General features: G+C 34.3%; 1 protein-coding gene across 2 annotated transcripts in view; it reads right to left on the reverse strand.

The window, feature by feature from the left end:
- Positions 1–19,848, reverse strand: part of LOC140744253 (uncharacterized) — a 35,991-nt gene extending 16,143 nt beyond the window's left edge. For both annotated transcript variants that reach the window (XM_073075789.1, XM_073075788.1), the window contains exon 1: positions 19,334–19,848. In XM_073075789.1, coding sequence (XP_072931890.1) covers positions 19,334–19,508 — 175 coding nt within the window. In that variant the 5' untranslated portion in view covers positions 19,509–19,848. The remainder of the gene's footprint in view (positions 1–19,333) is intronic.
- Between the last annotated feature and the right edge of the window lie 351 nt (positions 19,849–20,199).

Below are 20,199 nucleotides of genomic sequence, written 5' to 3' on the forward strand. Positions count from 1 at the left end.
AAAACTACTCCAAACTCTTAATAGTTCCACATACCGATAACAGTCAATTATAGACTACGAGACGGCAACAAAACTTTGAACGGGCGAGTATCGTACGTAAAAAAGGAACTCCGTAATCAAACACGAACAATACGCAGTACGCCCATACATTGTTGAACTCGTTTTTATATTCAAACGCTTGCGTCACTAATTGCATATTAACAGGGTTGACCCGCTGGTAGAACAAGCGTGCGTCATATAAGTAGGTACGCTTTTTAGGGTTCCGTATCCAGATGGTAAAAACGGAATCCTATTACTAAGCTTCCATTGTACTTTCATCTCAGGCTCAGAGGGCTCTATCTCATGAACCGTAATAGATAGACGCTTGAAACTTTAACGTAGTTTGTTTAACGGTGGCCGCTATAACAAATAAATAGTCAAATGAAAATATCTTGAAAACAAATAGGGATCGCCATACAAGAAACCATATTTTTCGGAGTTTTTAGCAACGTAATAGATAGACAGTTCAATATGTTTATTTTCAATGCATTTACTTCTATGTTTGCTATTATAGCTTCTACTAAAAATAAAAATAAATGAACATTTGGTGGTACGGAACCCACTGTGTGCGAGTTAGACTCGCACTTAGCCAATTATTTATTCATTGAAGCTGCTACATTAACTGTCTACAGTATTTAGTCACCCAGTTTAATATTAAACTGCAAATATACGAAATAACTTTTACATTTTTTACACGAAATGACGTCTACATTTTTGAACGGTTTTATTTAAGATGATTTGTTAGTTCGTATGTAGATATGTGAGGGTCAAACTTTCCAACTGAATTTTAAACAATTTAACCCCAAACGACTGAGCAGGAATTTTCGGCGATGTCCACTAAGATCCATTGCAAAAATCCATTGATGGATCTTTTTGCACTTTTTTGTCCACTTTAATCCATGATACAGGATTTTATTCAAAGTGGATCTTTTAGGACTAACGGGTGTCGGAAGATCCATTATGAATAAAAAAATACGAAGAAACATAACTTTTTTATGGCTCAATAACACACAAAATAAACTTAAATAGGGATCTTTTCATGTATTTTAATTTATTTTTTCTTTTGCGTGTTTTTGAGCCATAAAAAAGTTATGTTTCTTCGTATTTTTTTATTCATAATGGATCTTCCGACACCCGTTAGTCCTAAAAGATCCACTTTGAATAAAATCCTGTATCATGGATTAAAGTGGACAAAAAAGTGCAAAAAGATCCATCAATGGATTTTTGCAATGGATCTTAGTGGACATCGCCGAATTTTCGTTCTGCTAAGCACTTTTATAATTTTGAAGTTGGTAGAACCCTTTGTGGTTCGACTCCGGCAGAACCACCGCCCCACCTATTTCCTCATAACAGCAGCGGTAAGCGCTGCTGTGTTCTGGTTTGAAAGGTGTGGTAAGGGAGAAATACTTTTTCGAGGCGTTCCAGCTTAGTCCTCAGGGGTAACTGCGCATCTGTGATCGACCGCACATAGGAATATCTAATCCTATCTGGGGTTTATTACAGGAGTTCATGGGCGGCTGTAGCCACTTACCATCAGGTGGACTGCATGTTCGTCTGCTAATCCTATATGATATAAAAAAAAATTTATCCCACCTAATACATTTCACAGCGGATGTATTGAATTATGCTTTTCGCTAACGAATTTATAAATATAGCATGTAATGTAAAACGATTTACGTGTTCATGTATGCATTTCATTTTGTTAACATTAGCAATTCCATAAAAACTATAATGTAGGTCATCACTTCCGTAGCTAACGAATTGTAACTGTTGTGCAAAATTAATTCGGCACCCACACGTTGCCATACTAACATCTTACATTTATTAAAGGACAATTTAGGCTAGGTATATAGCTTTAATTTTACTCAAATAACCGACTGGTCTGCATGTTTGGCAGAAAGGTGAAACTAATTTGGACACGATACCGCAAGGAAATGAACCCTGAGGTACGTTATTGGTTACCAGCCCGCTTAATAAAAAAAATGTAGTTTACTCTTCTCACTTCTTTTCTTTTTTTTTCAAAGCAGTAATGTTGTTCTACGAATATAGTTAACGGATTTAAGAAATAGTTTAATTGTAAAAAGTAAAAAAAAGACTTTAAATTCTTTTCGCTTAAAGTAGTTAACGATCAATAACCTCTCGAGGCTTTACAATTTACGCTGGTAACCTAAATATACAGGAAATACAAATACGTACTTGCCTTAACGGTATTTCAACCTACTACGACATAAAGATTTAACAATGGCTTTAAATTATGAGCTAAATAAATGAAAGGTTACCTATCTTTATACATTCGCATCGTTAGTATTTTAAATGTTAACGTATACGTCATATAGACGCATAATAATTTTAATCCGTATACTCACATACGCCTACACACAAAGGGTTGAACTTAATATGAGCACATTGAAAAAGCCTTCCAATGATGACGAAATAAGATTCAATATCGGAAGTAATTGAGGTTCTCTATAATGTCTGTATGAATGAATCATACGGTTATTCTATGCTAATTGGTAAGCAATTTACATTAAAACTGGGCCGAGATGAATAAACTAAAAAGACACGTTATCCTTTATTTGTTAACAGTTACAAAAATGGGTCTTTACAGTACACACCATATTTTAAACAGAGGTAAAATTATACAGAAAAACATAAAGGATTTCCATAGGTACTTATAACTAGTGACTGAATTTTCCAACCGATGTACCCCTATTGAACCAAAGAAAAAAATTAATTGAGATAACTTGTCCAAGTGCTTCTATAAATCTGTAAATACCGAGGAATAATTATGTAACCTTTTACATAATTAAAGTTAAAAAAGTTTCGATTGAAAAACCAGATTCGATCGGTTACAACTTATAACCAAACATTACGATTCCTTATTCACAAGAAGTTTAATATTCAAACATCTAAAACAGAACAGATATTTATAATTCAATTTACCATTTAGATCTGCTTTGCGGGGTATCGAACCCTTGAACCTTGTGTACGGCAGACCGGTACGATAAACGTCCCACGCAGCCAATTATATAGAAAAACGAATCTATTTCTGTGAGGATTAGTACAATTTAACCTCCTCAAGTTTACTTCTCTGCCCCGAGGTGCTATAAAAGTAAATAGGCAACAGAAGGGACTGTTCGAACAAAAATAGATGTTAAGGTAATTTAAAGTTAGGATAAGTAACGTTATGTTAAGAGCTTCCTTGCTTGCTTGCATAACTGGATATCCAAATGATGATGGCAAAATAACAACTTCCTGCTGAGTACATGGAGATGATATTTTATACTGAGATTACGTTTACTGAATTTATATGAAAAACCTTTTCGTGATGCTACTTCCGCGGTATTACCACACCTGCCTTATAGCAGCTGTTTCAACGCGTTTTGATATGAAGGGTGTGATAAAGCACATAAAATTATTATAAAGATATCCTAACTGTCACACGAAAAATAATTCTGAACTTGCCTTGCCTGGATACAATATTTAATATTAAATAAATTAAATTTAATGTGGAAATATCTTAAACTTAAATTTGATTTAATTTCGAATGCAATATAATGTAATTTCATTTATATTCAGGTCGAATGCACATGTTGAATGTTACATATTTTAAACTATCTTACTTACGTTACAATATTTTAGACTTTCATGAATGTAAATAAATAAAATATATAAACAGAGAAGCGTATACAAAGCCTGGAAACCACAAAAGCGATTTCATAAAGCAAGCTAAAGTAACCAACCTGGTCTATACTTTCAGTAGGTGGCAATATTTCCTAAGTATCGAGTGGCATTGTGGTTACAAATGCAACCGAACACGATTGCATTGCACATCACCCGGTAGGTATAACATATGAGTCACGTATGTTTACCTTTGAATATTAATAAAATTATTGCGTCCGTCTGTAAGTTCTTAAATGACGGTTTCAAAACTAATAAGTTTACCATTTGCTAGTTTGGGTAATATTGAAAAATCGTACACCAATTCCGCCGGGATTTCTACTCGAAAATAGTGTATTCTTCTACCCCGAAAACATATAAAATTATTGTATCAACTGTGCTCTAGCGGCTTAAGAGAGGGTGGAAGGGGCGGTTGCTAAAAAAAGGTCTTGAGAACCAAACAATGTATGAAATGTGTTATCACTCAGCGAAAAAAAAGGTCTAATAATTCTATGACACATTTGTCATTTTTTAAAATCGAATAAACTATTTACACTCCGCCCCAGGCCTCCGACGACCTTAGTCCGCTACAGCAACTGTATATTCGAAACCAATTATAGTTTGTCAGGATAATTTTGAAAATGTATAAACCGATTTCTATACGGCCTTCACTCGAAAATTGTAAATTGTAAAAAAACTTGTAAACAGGGGGTAACATAATACGTAGTGGCGAAAATATAGTTACTGTTACAATAAAATAATAAACATACACTTGCATGGGGCGAAACCGTGCGAAAAGTTTTACTTTAAATTATATATTTACCGAGTCATTCTAAAGTTTAAACTGATTTAGCGTCTAAAAGTATCCTATGACAACATTAGAAGTATTAGAACTGATTCACCTTGAGGATACGAGGTGCGCGGGCCGCATATTTAAAATTATAATAACCCACGTAACCTACTTTTGTGAGAGATATTTTACGTCTTTTCTACAAACGTAACACGAGCCTTATTTAAAAGGAAGCTAGCTACCGACCGCGTGTGTGCAGTCTTTCAAATTTCAAATTTTTAATTAGAAATTTTGGGCGGAATATTAGTTTGTCACCCAGTGTGGGGGTTTTACTTATACTTCGTATACCGTATACCGTACTTCGTATACGTATATCGGGGGTATACTTCGTCGCACGTCTCACCCACACACATAAATTAAGGGCTCAAAATGTACGAACCAAAGCCCGCGTTTGCGATTTCTGCCCACTGTATTTAACGACTGTTAGGATCAGTTGGCGGCCGTGGTTAGCGCGTACTGTCGCTTGTGTAATTAGCCTATTGTCGCTCATATGTCCTTTATTCCCTGCAGTCTTTTTCGCAACTATTGCGTGTGTGTAAGCAAAAAGATAGGATGCGACTTGAATGGGACGCGCGTATGGGCGCAACAACGCGCGTCAGGAAAATCGCCCTAAAAATCTTTTTAAATAAATATCTACAAAATCACTACAGCACTTTCCAAAATTAAGTCCGTGCGGGTCAGTAGGCGGACAAATACGAGTATTTGTTATGTTATGACATCATCCAAATAAAAATATAAATTTAAACAGGTGACACGCGTATGCACTATGCACATAGCACAGACACATGCATTTTATACACCTATACAGGGTGTTTTTCAAAGGGTACCCAAATTGACACAGATGGTTCAGAAGCGGTTAAATAACCGATTTTTGAAATAAAATAATAAAAAAAATGTTAAGAAATATTGAAACATTTTATCCCCTAAATACAGAACTCATGGACATGATTTCAACAACGAAAACTATAATTCATAAGTTCTGCTATTTATTATCACACACTACTCTGAGCGCTCGCACACAAACATAAAAACTATGCAGGGAGATATCGGTAATATTCGGCTAGCGATCGCCTAGTTTCGTACAACCCCTTTCCCCCTCGTCCTCGCAGACACCTGTGATGCGCACCCGCCGCCCGCCGGCCGCCAGTGGCGCCAGTCGACCGTGACCGATTTTCGAATGTGTTTGCTATTTTTTATGAGTGAAAATGGCGGCACAAAATCAAATAAGTTATACGAACCGCGAGTATTATGAGATGGTACGGTGCTACATTTTAAATGGTAAAAGTTTACGTGTTCGGCAAAGACTTTATGAAAGTGACTCTTTACCGCGTTTACAAATACATGGAAATAACTTAAGAGTACCTAATACGACGACGATTTTAGCAGCTCCGTTAGACTCCGTTAGCTCCTTTAGACTTTTATTTATGGGGAGCAATTAAAAGACTTGTTTACGTTGAGGAAGCCCAGAGTTATGAGAACCTACGCAATAAAATAATTACAGATTTTAGTGAAGTGAAAAGTGTCCAGACACAAATAATGTTAAAAAACAATTTAAAAAAGCGTGCTCAGCTATTGAGAGAAATGGACTCCACTTTGAACAGTTTTTGAAATACCAGTGATATGTAGACAATGTAAATACCAGTGTGTTTTATAAGGGACATTCAATAATTATGTAATTAGGTAAGTTAATTTGCTGTAAATAGTTGATTCCAATTTTTTAAATACGCCATAAAATTTATACATTCGTTTTAAAACAATAAAGTCGTAATGTGGGTAGTGTGTATTTGTTCATTATGACGGTCCTAAGGCCTTGTGTGCGTGTCAGTCTCAATGAAGAACCGCGCGTCGGCATACTTGTATTACGAGTTTGTGTGCGTTAGTGCTAGTGTCATTATCAATGACTGCGCGTACTATGCAACGGTTGTCCATAATGTACGCAGAATTTGGAATAACTTAGAATTAATGTAATTAAATAATTAAGAGGGATTTTAAAGTTTTGACATTTTGTACATAACATTATTGATGTCTAGAATATGGTAAAAAAATTTGGGTACCCTTTGAAAAAACACCCTGTATAATGCATTTAGATAAATAACGTGATTCTCTAAATGAAAACCCTGCTTGTGAACATGTTTGTCTCTACGTTACGATAACCGAATCATATTCGTTAAAGGCATTATGGGTGCAGTAAAATCGATTCAAAATGTCCAGAGCTCAGAGTGTGACGCTTCTTTATGCGCTGTTCAAGGCAAGTTTATACATTTCAACATTCTAAAACCTTGTGTATTCATAACTTCTTTGTGCATCATTACATATTGAGTCATCACGACCAAAATAATTTGGGATTATTAAGCTAAATTGTCATTGCACTTTGCATCCTCTGTAATCTCATCTGCAATTTGTGCAATACCAATTTCAAAACTATTAGGTAATTTAAATAACATATTCTCATACTCTTAAAAGTAGGTAAGTATAGTATTAAATTTGTAGATGCAATGAATATATAAAATTAAATTGTTATATCAAGATAACTGTAATTTTCTACAAACATGCATATAATAGGTAAAATGCAGATACGTGACTAAATAAGGATAATGGGAAACTGTTATCAAATTATTGCATTGTCATCGGTCCTTGATACGTGTGGAAAGTTTCAAATTAATCAGAGTTGTGGAAATTGGTGAAAATTAAGCTCAAAGATTCCGTTACACACATACATACATAGATGCAACCCAAGCTAATAAAAACATGTTAAAAAAAAGAAAAGTTCGATTATTTATTTTTACTATTTGTGCCATATCTCGAAGATGTGAACCATTTTGACGAGACTAATACGCGAAGTTTCGTAGATTTACTCAACATATCTAATTCGCAGTCTACACTCATAGCCAATATCCATACACTAGTATTATCTATGTTGTAGGTGCTACAAACACACAAACACAAAAAGCAATACCCATAACAGAAATTAGAGTTAATCCGATGACGACCGAAGCCGGAACACGTCGTGTCAGACCGGTATAGCGACCGCTGCGGCCGCGGGGCGTCATTATTCATATTGGGTAGATAGCTCGAAACATGCAACATTACAGCTCTCGTCAATCACGTACTACTTGAAGCATTAGCGCCACACCTATTTCTAGCGGGAAGTAATTATTCCTATTCGGTGGAGGGTGTGAATTCCAGCGTCTTAAATATATATGAAACAATCATCTTAGTCCTAATCCTAAAGAACAGCAAGGCATCTGTCTTTAAATTTAGGCTTTAGTACTCCTGTCCTCTATGTACTAGATTACAGATGTCCATGGATGGAAGGGATCACTTACTATTATATCGTTGTCGTATTTAAATAAAAGTGTGGTAAAAAGAAATAAACTATAAGAAAACAAAACGTATCACGAATTATTAGTACGTATTGTATCATCTAGTGCGTGGTAGCATTTAATGCGAAACGTTTGACATTTACTAGCCAACTTTATGGTGTCGATCTTAGATGTAATTGTTGTAAATTTACTCTCATTTTTTTCCAAGCGCGCCAAAAGACATAAAGGTTAAAAGTAACATGAAATGTGCAGCATTATAGCACTTGTCAATCACGTGTTACTTGGAGCACAATAAAACGGAAGCATAAATTATTACCACGGGTCAGTAAGCGGTGCAGTGCATAATTACATTCACCTTGTTTGCGAACAAAACGACCTAATTGTTCATTAATTGTTTCCTCTTTTAGCACAATGGATCTGACGCTCATTGCGTATCCGATATAGAAATGTTAATATCACTTCCGTTTTCGAACTTTACAATGATAGTAGGTAGATGTCCGATTTTCATTGGATGATATGGTTCCATTGGTGCTGCCAGGTCGATACAGCTCAAGGCTTTATTTTATACCCTAAAGAAGTAGGATTTGTTTAAAATATAAAGAAACCACGTGCTACAGATGTTGGTGTAGTTAAAGTGACGTCAGACTCCGAATTCGACGACAATTTACCGTCGATCGCTATCTCTTAACAATCCATATAACAATTCGACATAAATACGACCAATCAACAGCGCCAACGCGTTGCATTTAAAGTTTATCCGGTTAAACTATCTATACAAAACATACGTTTATTCCCAGTCCGTTCTCAGATGAAAAACCGAGCTCTAATAGCGCTGGCCTATTCAACTTTCTGCCCCAGGCTTCTCGAAAATTAAGACCGGAATATACAAAGGGTGGGTTTGCGAGATTAAATGACGTCTGCGAGGAAGGTTGCACTAGATACTTACATTCCTTTTTGTTTTATATTTGCTTTCTACCAAGCATTTTTTTCTATTACTGTTTTGTATTTTTTTAAGAAAAATCTGTAAGCTTTTCATTTCAAATGTAAAATGTCAGTTAAATGTTATTCCAACGGGTTCAACGTGTGTTTTATTTTTCTAGAATCAATATATGTATTTACATAATATATGTATATATGTATTTACATAATAACAAGATGCGATAAGCTTAACCGACAATACTAATTCGTCACCCAAATAAATTCTACACTATCAAAACTATTAATTATTTTAATTAGGGAACCCGATAGGAGTAGCCCCAGTTCCGGTAGATATGGCTGTACGTTATAGAGATAAGCTTCGATATTGAGTGTACAATGAACAACGGGAGCCGTGTTCGGTGTTGGGTGTCTGCGGCCGGCGGCGGTGCGGCGGCGCTTCGGACGCTGACTCATGGCGGCTGCGTTGTCTGATCACGACGCACTGCAGCGTTCATAACGTATAGATAGACCAGTCACAGATATAACCAGTTATCTACATCAAGTTATGTGAATAGACTTCTGTCTAAACCAGTTTGTTTCAAATCATATTCAATCTTAGACTGTAATAAAACGTTTGCAATAGGAGAGAACATTTTTACGCTATGAGATACCAGACCCTATATTAGTAGCTCTAGTTCCGGTAGATATGGTTATAGAGATAAGTGTCGATAGTGAGTGTACAATTTTTAAGCTAGTAGATACCCGACCTAATATTAGTAAGCTCTAGTTCCGGTAGATATGGTAATAAAGATAAGCTTCAATAGTGAGTGTACAATGAACAACGGGAGCCGTGTTCGGTGTTGGGTGTCTGCGGCCGGCGGCGGTGCGGCGGCGCTTCGGACGCTGACTCATGGCGGCTGCGTTGTCTGATCACGACGCACTGCAGCTTTCATAACGTATAGATAGACGCATTCACAGATGAAACCAATTAACTACATCAGAAACCCATGCGTTTTAAGATATATTCGTATAGAACCCAAGCGTATATAACGGTTGCAATTAAAAATAGTATTAATTAAAGATGACGATAACGACCGTGATCTTTTAGTAAAAATATTTCTAAAACTACTCAAAACGATGGAGTAATCAAGTCTAAGATCTAAATTTGACAAAGTCTGATATGAAGATATTTGTTAGGCATAAAATTGCTTAGATTGATTGATAATAACGTTACATATTGCAAATAACATAATATAATAAAAAATAATCTAATCTGAGTACAGATAATGTTATAAATTACCAATTTTGATGCATAACGATCGTGGATTAGGGGAATTACTGATATACTTCCCTTTAAATTTAATTAAATACTATATTTAAATGTACCAAAAAAAAAAAAATTCTATATATGGTCTTTCATACAATTAGCATTAAAGTGATTGAAGGTTTCCCATGTCTACTCTCACTTAACCAAAATTAGAAAAAAGAGAAGCTGAAGTAACTAATAAGATACTGCGTTTACAACGGCCCATAGTAATATAGCGTTGAACAGGTAGCGCTCATGGCCAGTGATTCATTTGATAACATAACAGACCATTCAGTCGTTCCAGTAGCTAACTGAACAAAGGGTGATTTAGTTCGATGTTAAATACAAACTGTGAGATGTTACTAGAATGCGAACAACTTCATAATTCGATTAACCAACTAGTACGTTAAAGTTTATCCAGCAGCCGATAATTGTTAAGAAAACAAAGTTATCCTATCATGATACCTACAGGAAGTACAAAAATAAGCGGTAGAGGGTTAACGGATCTATTGTCGCCCGGAAGTCTATTTTTAACTGACAACCCCAGAGGAAAGAGGTCGTCAACGTGCCACGTTTTTTTAGAATAACACCCAATTCGACAGTTCAGGGAAAAAATCATAAAGATACGTTTACTTTTGTGAGTTTTTAAAAGACAAATAAAAATCAATTCATTTATTAACAAATCAAGCATATTCAAGACCTGCATTTTTAACTAAAAGCTTACGACAGAATTAAAAGAGAAACAAATTAAACTCTCATCGTAAAACCGTGTCATATGAAACTCGAGAGCTCTTTAACTGGAGAGATGCTAGACCTTGTAATTATAAAAATAACAACAAGTAGGTAGTTCTAAGGCTTTCTCGCTCTGTGACCACTCGTACAGGGAAGGCGGCGAAGGTCGACAAACCCGTCAAGAGGTACCACCACATTTCCGTAATGTGTGGAACGGACGATCGCACTACCATTGCAACTCGACTTCCTTTTCTCACAACTTGTAATATTCGTAACTATGATAACTGCGTAACCTTTACAACAAACTTGATCTATACGAATATTAATGTAATTATGTGCGGATGTAAGAGATAATATCCGGTTTCTGAAACTGAACGGATTTTAAAAATTCTTTCACTAATCGATAGTCCCATTATGCTTGAGCGTAATAGGCTAGTCTTTAATTCAAGTCAGATAAATACTTACTGATCTACTGACATACATGAAAGTGTTGCGAGGCGGAACCTTAAGTCACAAGTTCAAACCGATAGCTTTTATATTAACATAGTTAAGAGTGTCCGTCTAACCCTTTTGTCTTGAGATGAACACAAAAAAACGCAGGTGACGTTTAACTAAGAAAAATAATACTGACAAGCAGATCTCAAAATGACTTTAACTTTATTTTTTAGGTCTCGCTGTTCATGAGTATGTAACTCATCTTGAATTGGGACAGGGAGCCCATAGTACAAGGCGGTTCGTACAGACAACATGATTACAAAGCGTTATTTATATTTGCCTCTTTAAAATCTACTTATACCGTGCTGTTACACAATAGTTAAAGACATCAAAAGCCTATTATTATGTTGTTAGTAAACAGTCTTATGAAACTTTATGCTGCGCTGATGCCTACCATAATTACATAAGGGAATTATTATGACTATTTGTTATAACAGCGAAAGCCTTGAACACTCGACAGTGAGATTAGTCTAATTGAACACAGCTGTCGAATCTCTTAGCTCATATTATGTTTCTTAATCCGTATAACGTTAGAGATTAGTCAAATAAATGAGCGACAGGAATGCAAAATTTCAAGGGGTTAACTAACAAAAGAAATTCACATAATTAAGACAATCCAATAGTAAAAAACTTGGACTCTTGTGTTATTTAAAATTGCGATCACATGTCCAGTATAATATTAAAAAATCGATAATAGAAAAAGAGAAATATCGTGACTGAATCGTGGCCAATATACGCGTTATGGTATATACTACTTTATATAATAAACGTAACGAAACCGTAAGAAAAATGAGCAATCATAAATAACTTTAAACGTTTCGCATTATGAGGCGTAAAATTCATCTAAATATACGAAAGCGTGGAAATACTTGGAAGTACGATTTTTCTTTCCAAAGAGTGTTTCAGCCTGTAGGTAATCACCAAGAACTCTTACAAATTTAAAGTACTTTCTAAACAAAATGTACAGACGCTATAAGGAAAACATTGGTATATAAGTACTCTGCTAAGAGGCGTGGGCAAAACCGCAATCAGAAGAAGATAAAATCAAAGGCAAAAAGGTATACTCCCTTCCCACCTGGTCAATTATGCAAAGTGTAGGTAGTGGTCGACGACTTGCGGCCACCTGCTGCTGTCATATAATTAATATGCACTATATCCAGGTGACAATAAATACATAAATAATTGCATTCACGAAAGTGATTTTAAAGGTGGTAGACCTTTTTGTATTCAACTGCAGCGACACCGCCGCCACACCTGTTTACTTTATAAAGATTTTTTAAAGGATGTGATGAGGCAGTAATACTTATTAAGTTCTCAGAAGCATCAACGTAGTTAACGTAGGTATGGTAGGTAGGTGTTTTTGACCTTCAGGTTCACGTGCTGCTTTATAGTTTAAATTTATTTATAAAATGTTTTTAACTTTTTTGCTTATTTGGTACCAAAATAAAATATCCAAAATAACAATTTGATTTGATTTGAAAATATCCGTTTAAAAAGTTTATATCAGAAAAGTATTTTGTAAAAGTAAGGTTTCTGCAAAATATTAATCTTGGAAAGTCATACATACACAAGGGAGCCATAACTTCGAAGCAGCGGGTGTAAACTCGTTAAATCATTAAAACTTAATTACTTTGTTTTTACACTGTGCACCTTTAACCAGGTAAATTAGAGTATTCTTGATCAATGACCCCTTTCATATCAATAATCCACATCTCTATAAAATTGGTTCAATAATCTAACTTAAACTAACTTGCCCTGTGGATCTTACAGGACTATTAGATTTCTCTTGTATTTCGCGTGATACGCGTGATCCAATATTACATAGACTTATGGAGAAAACTTTAGTATCAGTGACAATTTCCATTCATTACTTCTATGATACAAAAAGTTAGACGTACACACGTAGAATAGGTAAGATGAATATGTAGGACTATTATATTAGTTTCCCCGCCCACAAAAATAAGAAAAATCCAAAAGTGCACGACTCATAATGCTCATTTAATTATGAAATATAAAAAAAAAACATGAGTCGTGCAAAATAAAAAGAAAAAAAGAAAAAAATAATAAATAAAAATTAAAAAAAAACAACAACAGCTGTACTAGGAAAGTGATGCCCAGACGCCACTGGTGGAATAAAATGTACATAATATCTATAGATATAGATATATCACCATCCACAATGTTAATTTTACATGGATATATATAGATATACAGTCTTGTAGTTTTCGTTTTTTATTAATTGCAATTAAACGACACTGAATTAATTAATCATTCGCATTCAGTGACCTACAATCGTCGATTAGAATTTTTTAAAATTTTTTTTAACTCAAATGCTGGATTTTTTCACAAGTTACAGTGTTTTCAGGTTTCACACATGACGGACAGGAAAATTTTTTGACCTATTTTGGTGTTTTTTTCCAATTCTATTGCAGTAAATCAATTTTTAAAAAGTATGGAATTAATCTCCATTAAATTATCTCGACAATAGTATGCAAAATATCTTGATTCCGTGAACTATCAAGGCTATAATAAGAAAAATAGCTGCCAAAATGAAGCGAAAAAAATTTTTCGATCGTAAAGCACTCTCTGATGCTTCGCATCATGAGTCGTGCAATAGGCATGTAGAGCGAGCTTAGCCATTCGTTTCGTATGACAAAAAGTAAATTATATAAATGACAAAAGGCGTCTCGCCATTTGACTTTTTCGTTCCGCTCTTTGCACTTATCATTATTGGACACCCGACGTGCACATTAGATTGATTATATAATCTATAACTTGCTTAAGTCACAGATTATCAGAAAATATATACCAAGAAAGTTTTGAGGTTTAATAAAGTGAATTCAGTTTTATAATTTTAAGTGACCACTGGCCGGTGATTATCTGGCATAACTGTAGAATAGACGAACTTGGAACACTTGAGTGATAAAACATTATGCGTAGCGGTAATTATCCTGCACACCGGAAACAAGGAGGTTTATTTAACCTGTACTTTTTCCAATAATCTACGATTTATTCATAGCAACAATAGGTATTAAAAAAGACCATATTTATTAATAATTTACTTACGCATTCAGTACATAGCATTGAGTGTATTTATAAAGCTGCAGTTTTCCCGCATGGTATTGAAAAAATACCGGAAAATGTCGGTAATCACGATAAAACGATAAAATAATGGCATAAACCTACAAATTAATGTGTATTTGTTGTTGTATAATGCATATTTCACGTAATACCTTTTAAAAATGTTTTCATTTATTATAAGACAATTTATTAGTTCCAATTATTTCGTAACAATTTTGGTTTAGTATTTTCTTTATAGGCCCTATCAAACAGTTAAAATCACATTAAATGTTATAACTTTTTACCTATTATTATAACTTTAAATTAACTTATCGCAAGCACCGACCCCGAGACCGAAATGAGCGCGTAGGTGAAATTGAAACGAGTTGTGAAAGGACCATTGTCACTTTCTTCGCCCAAAGCACTGCAGGCCTGAAGCTCACGATATTTAGTCATTAACACTTACTTTATCATATTTCTGTTTGTATATTATTATTGATCAATGTTTACTGGCTTTATTTCAATATATCATATATAAAATTATTTTACTGTTTTTCTGTTGATATATCAATAGATTGTTTATGAAACGACCTACACTATGTTTATTTTCAAATTGCTTTACGAAAAAGAGCCTAGATGAGAGCAAAGTGTCTTCGTTAAAGAAGCGTCCAAAATATTGGTTAAGAATAATAATAATTAAGGAGGTTTTTTCATTGAATACTAAATAAAACCAAGTAACTTACAAAATAAATATAAAAATCTCGTTTCATATTTCGTGCTGGGTAGGTCTTAACGTACCCTTCAAACATCAACGTTCGGTACAAAAAAGGGATAAGGCCGCCCCTGTCTACGACTTTTACCACGACAGGCATTACGAATCGCTTGTAAATTATTAAAACGGCCCGCCCGTTCCAATGAGTATAAAACTGATTTATTGAGCCGTGGGTGTTACAGTTCTATCGGATTGGACTAGTGAAAGCCGTCATGAATAGGTAATGTTCCGCTGCCCACCGCCTTAACCTACTGCTTCCGCTGCAGTGACCCATTTTCGCAACCACTCCACAACTGCGTTCGTTTGCGGCCCATTGCCGCATTGGGATGTTTGCTCATAATCCATTCTGTTTTAATTAATCGTCTCGTTTCCTAACCTACATCGGTTTATTAATAATTCAAACCAAGGCCGAGCAATGTTAACGAAAATATTGCCGGAAAAAATGTCAGCCATTGTTCGTCGCGTACATAATATAGGAACAGTTTCTGATTGTTTATTAATAAGAGGCAGGAGGTAGTGATAGTAGGAGTAGTAGGTATAATGAGCAGTGATAACAGTTGAGTAGAGTTAGGTCCCCCAAATCAGTAAGTCGAGTTCGTATCTTAAGGACCCTTGATTTTATAGAAATCATGTGCGTTTGAGGCATTCATTCCCACTTATGAGTTTACAATCGGTCTATTGTTTTGAAATAACAAAGGGTTGTATTGATAGGTCCTGACGCCCTCTTGAAAACGCCCTCATTGCATTGAGTAGAGACGCTTGTTTTTTGTTAATAACATCTTCATCGTTTTTAGGGTTCCCAAAGGGTAAAAAAAAGGAGACTATTTCAAAGCCTGTGCGGTCTATCACGGGGTTCTAAGTCTTGAATCAAAATAGATAGACATTTAAAATGTTCACTAGTATGTATGTATTATATAGCCGCTATAATAATAACTACTAAAAACAAAACAAAAAATGGAAATTTGGTGGTACAAAACCATAACTGTAAGAGTGCGACTCGCACTTGGAGAATTATCTTCTCTCCAGCTGTGTAACGAAATAACGGTTGAAACACCACCCACTTGATACTCATGTAGGCGGGATTAGCATCAAAAACAATGAAGCCCATTTCACACCCAAGAAACGTAAGATTGAATATTCATTGGATAAGATCGACTCGTCTTTCAAATTTGAAACATTATTTAAAAAAAATAATTGTACATTTAAATAAGTTTCCTAATCCAAAATGGCGCACATCCAAAGTCCTTTATGCCAGGCAGATGAAGCAAAAAAAGATTATTTGTTGTCAGTAAAAAATAACAATTGACTATCTGCATCGTTTAATTTGTTTCAATTATCATAGTTTTTGTTCGCGATCTTATTTGATTGAATAGAAATGGAATAGAATGAGAATCGAGATAAACTTGCGGACTTGTATTAAATAATTAAACCTTTTTCCCGAGTATTTACTCCGAAAGCTGATTCTATGCTACATTTTACATGCATTAATATTACTAAAAAATATTGTTTCAATTATAAAATACGTATTTAGTTCTTGAAATTATCGTTGTCATAATTTTATCATGAATTATCAACTCGTTTCATCATGTATTTTTGTGTATCATCAATTTTAATTACAATTACTACACCCATATTTCGATAATGCGCAATAATTTCGTGTAAAAACAGCACTATGTAATAATTTATGTACCAACTGCTAAGAAGTTTTATTGACATGTCAGTTTCAATTATTGGAATGTATCTTTTACTTCTATATTCATGATGAGTAAGTATTTCCAGTCTCGTATTTATTTGTGTGCAAAACTGACGGCAATCCAGAAACATCTATCTAAGATCTAAGAAACAATGATCAATTTGTATTATTCGTAACGCGTCGCCCGTGGTCTCTCCATGTATATAGGAGCACCTATAAACTTCTCTTATTGACTTCAAGTCTCTGGTATGACATTTCAGTATTAAATTGGTTTAACGTTTATATTACCAGACTGAATATACCCCGCGGTTTCACCCGCGTTAAAAAGAAACAAGGGCACAGCTAGTTCTAAAATATAAGTAGCCTTACTCCTTATTATATCAGCTACCTGCTGATTAAAGTCCCGTCAAAATCGGTCCAGCCATTTCAGAGATTAGCCAGAACAGACAGACAAAAATTAAAAAAAAATGTTATTTTGGTGTATGTACCGCATATATGTATGTAGTAAAAAGCGGTTATTTCAATATTAAAAACAGACTTATTTATATGTATAGATATTCCGATTCGATCGTTAATTCAATTAGATGATAGTAATTCTAGCGACGTATCTATTTTGTGTGCAAGACAGATAGCAATCATACAGAAACTAATCAATTTGTATTACTCATGTCGTGTCGCCGCGGATGTCTGTCGATGTTGATAGAAATTACATCTTCAAACTTCATATTGATTTCACAGCCGAGGAAATAACGTGGGACGGTTTATGAATTATTTATTCCATTGTAATAATATTATGTTCCGTTAACACGATGTACGAAAGGAAGGACGTCGTCCATGGCGTCTACCTTTAACCGGAAATGGATTACTATAGGCGACGTACTCAATACGCAGCGGAAACCGGAATTTATTTATAATTTATTGTAGTTACCATTGTACCTAAGTGACGCATGCATGAATACGTAAAGGCGTGAATGACGCCTTGTCCTTTCCTTTCTGTGAATAAAGGATTAATCTTTATATCAAAGAACATAACATGTTTTATGATATTGCTACTTGGTTAATTATTGTGTAATTTTTTTTTAAACTCGTATTTTTCGATGGTTACACAGCAAGACCGGCATAGTGTTTAAAAAAATTGTGACCCTGTTATTTCTAATTTATTACCTTAGAAATATAAAATCCATGCTTTATTTGAAATAAATGTCATGATTATGTATCATTGAAATATCAATTTAAGTATATAAAACAGTTACCTATATATTATATTTTTGAAGAATATGATACAAAAAAAATCAAAATAATAATAATCATACTGTATGCACATTTAAGCAAATTGATTCTGAGATGACACTGATATCTAATAGATAAAAAGTAATATGGATATAAGTATAAGTACAAATCTATTATTATTGACGTAAGATCAACCAAAGCTCACATGTCATCAGTGAACAACCATAGAGCTGCAATATATGATTATTTTATTACTATTATAATATGACAATGTCTGTATTGATGGCTGTATTATGGGTTGCAAGGCATTAAATCTAAAATGTGTTTGTTACAACACTATTAACTTGAGTATTATGACTCGTCACTCCAATTGTTAATGAGTTATTTTTACTAAATTTCACAATTTATTAATTGCTATAACATTAAGCTAATATCATAATTGTGTAAATCTTTAGTTTCCGATAAAATGTATAATAATTGATGACATATTAAGTAATTTCTTAATTAAAACTGGATAAACTATACAAGAAGTTTGTTAGTAGTACAATTAGTGTTATTAAACACAGAATAACACTAAATACAAAAACATTCAACCCCAATTTATTATTATAAAAACTAATAGATTGTTGCCATGGCATCTAAGTTATTTTAAATTAGTCGTCATACATAAGTTGTTACTTTCTTATCAAGTTCCAGTACAGTAGTTAACAAAGAGAACAAAATGCAGCCTAATGTATATTTACACAATGAACATAAATACTGCATGATACCAATTCATTGTTATCTTCCCACATTTATTAATGTAAACATTACTTGTATTGGAGTTAAATTCTCAAAAGTAAGAATTACAAAGGATATGCAATGTTTATATTTAAAAAAAAACCTATAATTATTTTTCTAAAATACATGGTAAAATATTATTTGAGTATCATATTAGAATCACTTTGGAGTATTTGTTTTTTATTAACTTTAACTTTGTATAAATTATAGATTGTGTACGATAAAACGACTACTAGTTACTAAATATCAGATACTTAACATATTCCACAGCTATACCATAGAACTAAACTTCATGGCATTACCAATACTAATTAATAAGATTCTCATAGGTAGAAATCTCAAAATACTCGATAATTTTCAAGACAATAAAAGTAAAATGTGAGATTTACACGTCAAAAACATATACAAAACTTAAAACGATCGTATGCATATATCGTATATCCCGTTCAAAGATACTCATTTCATTTTTACTTACCGATAATAAATAGGGTACTGCCCAGGAGGCATAGAACCAGTCGCACGCAGAGTGCCCGGTTCAGACTACTTGTCACCCGCCGTGAGAAGTAGCTGATGGGGCAATTCCACCGTTGTTCATTCGGCTGCTGCTCATAAGTCACTGTTGTAGGCTGATACACTGCACTCGTCGGCATTTTGAACTGTTTGCTGAACTAATCCACAGCTAGTTCACTGACACTGTTCACTACACAGTACAAAACCGCTTTTACCGAAAACAACATAAACAACTACTCAGAAGTCTCAGAACTGCATATATCGAGATATTCGAGAATATTGATCAATTAGTGCGTATTTTACAATATACTAACACTTTCCGACTTACAAAATATTGTAAGTATTGCAACATTTAAACTGCACGTATGAGCTTTTTCAAGAGATACAGATATGCAATAGAAAATAATACACGAAATTCGATAACACGGCACAACGCAGACCACGGACAGCCACGGACAGACAACGACAACGACAACGAGAAATGAGGTCTACAGAATACAGATACCACACAACCAAGTCCACGGACCACAGAGCAGATAGATATAGACTATAGAGAATAGAATAATACTAAACTTAGGGATGTCAAAAATATCGAACATTTTATACCGGAAATTGACATTAAGCTTTTCTTATTTGTATTAAATTTTATTTTTTTAAATGACATGAACATAAAGGTTTCTTTTATAACCATTAAATTTGACTGTACTCTTCTTGTTTTTTCTGTTCCATGACTTTTCTTGCACGTAGGACAGATAATTTGACTTGATATTTCCCTAGAGCGGCAAGAGAAAATAGAAATCGTTTGTCTTCAGTACTATTGTACTTGAATAC

This window comes from Epargyreus clarus, unplaced genomic scaffold (assembly GCF_041222505.1).
Source record: "Epargyreus clarus isolate Ecla_fem2 unplaced genomic scaffold, WU_Ecla_fem_2.2 ptg000008l, whole genome shotgun sequence".
NCBI classification, from domain to species: Eukaryota; Metazoa; Arthropoda; class Insecta; order Lepidoptera; family Hesperiidae; genus Epargyreus; species Epargyreus clarus.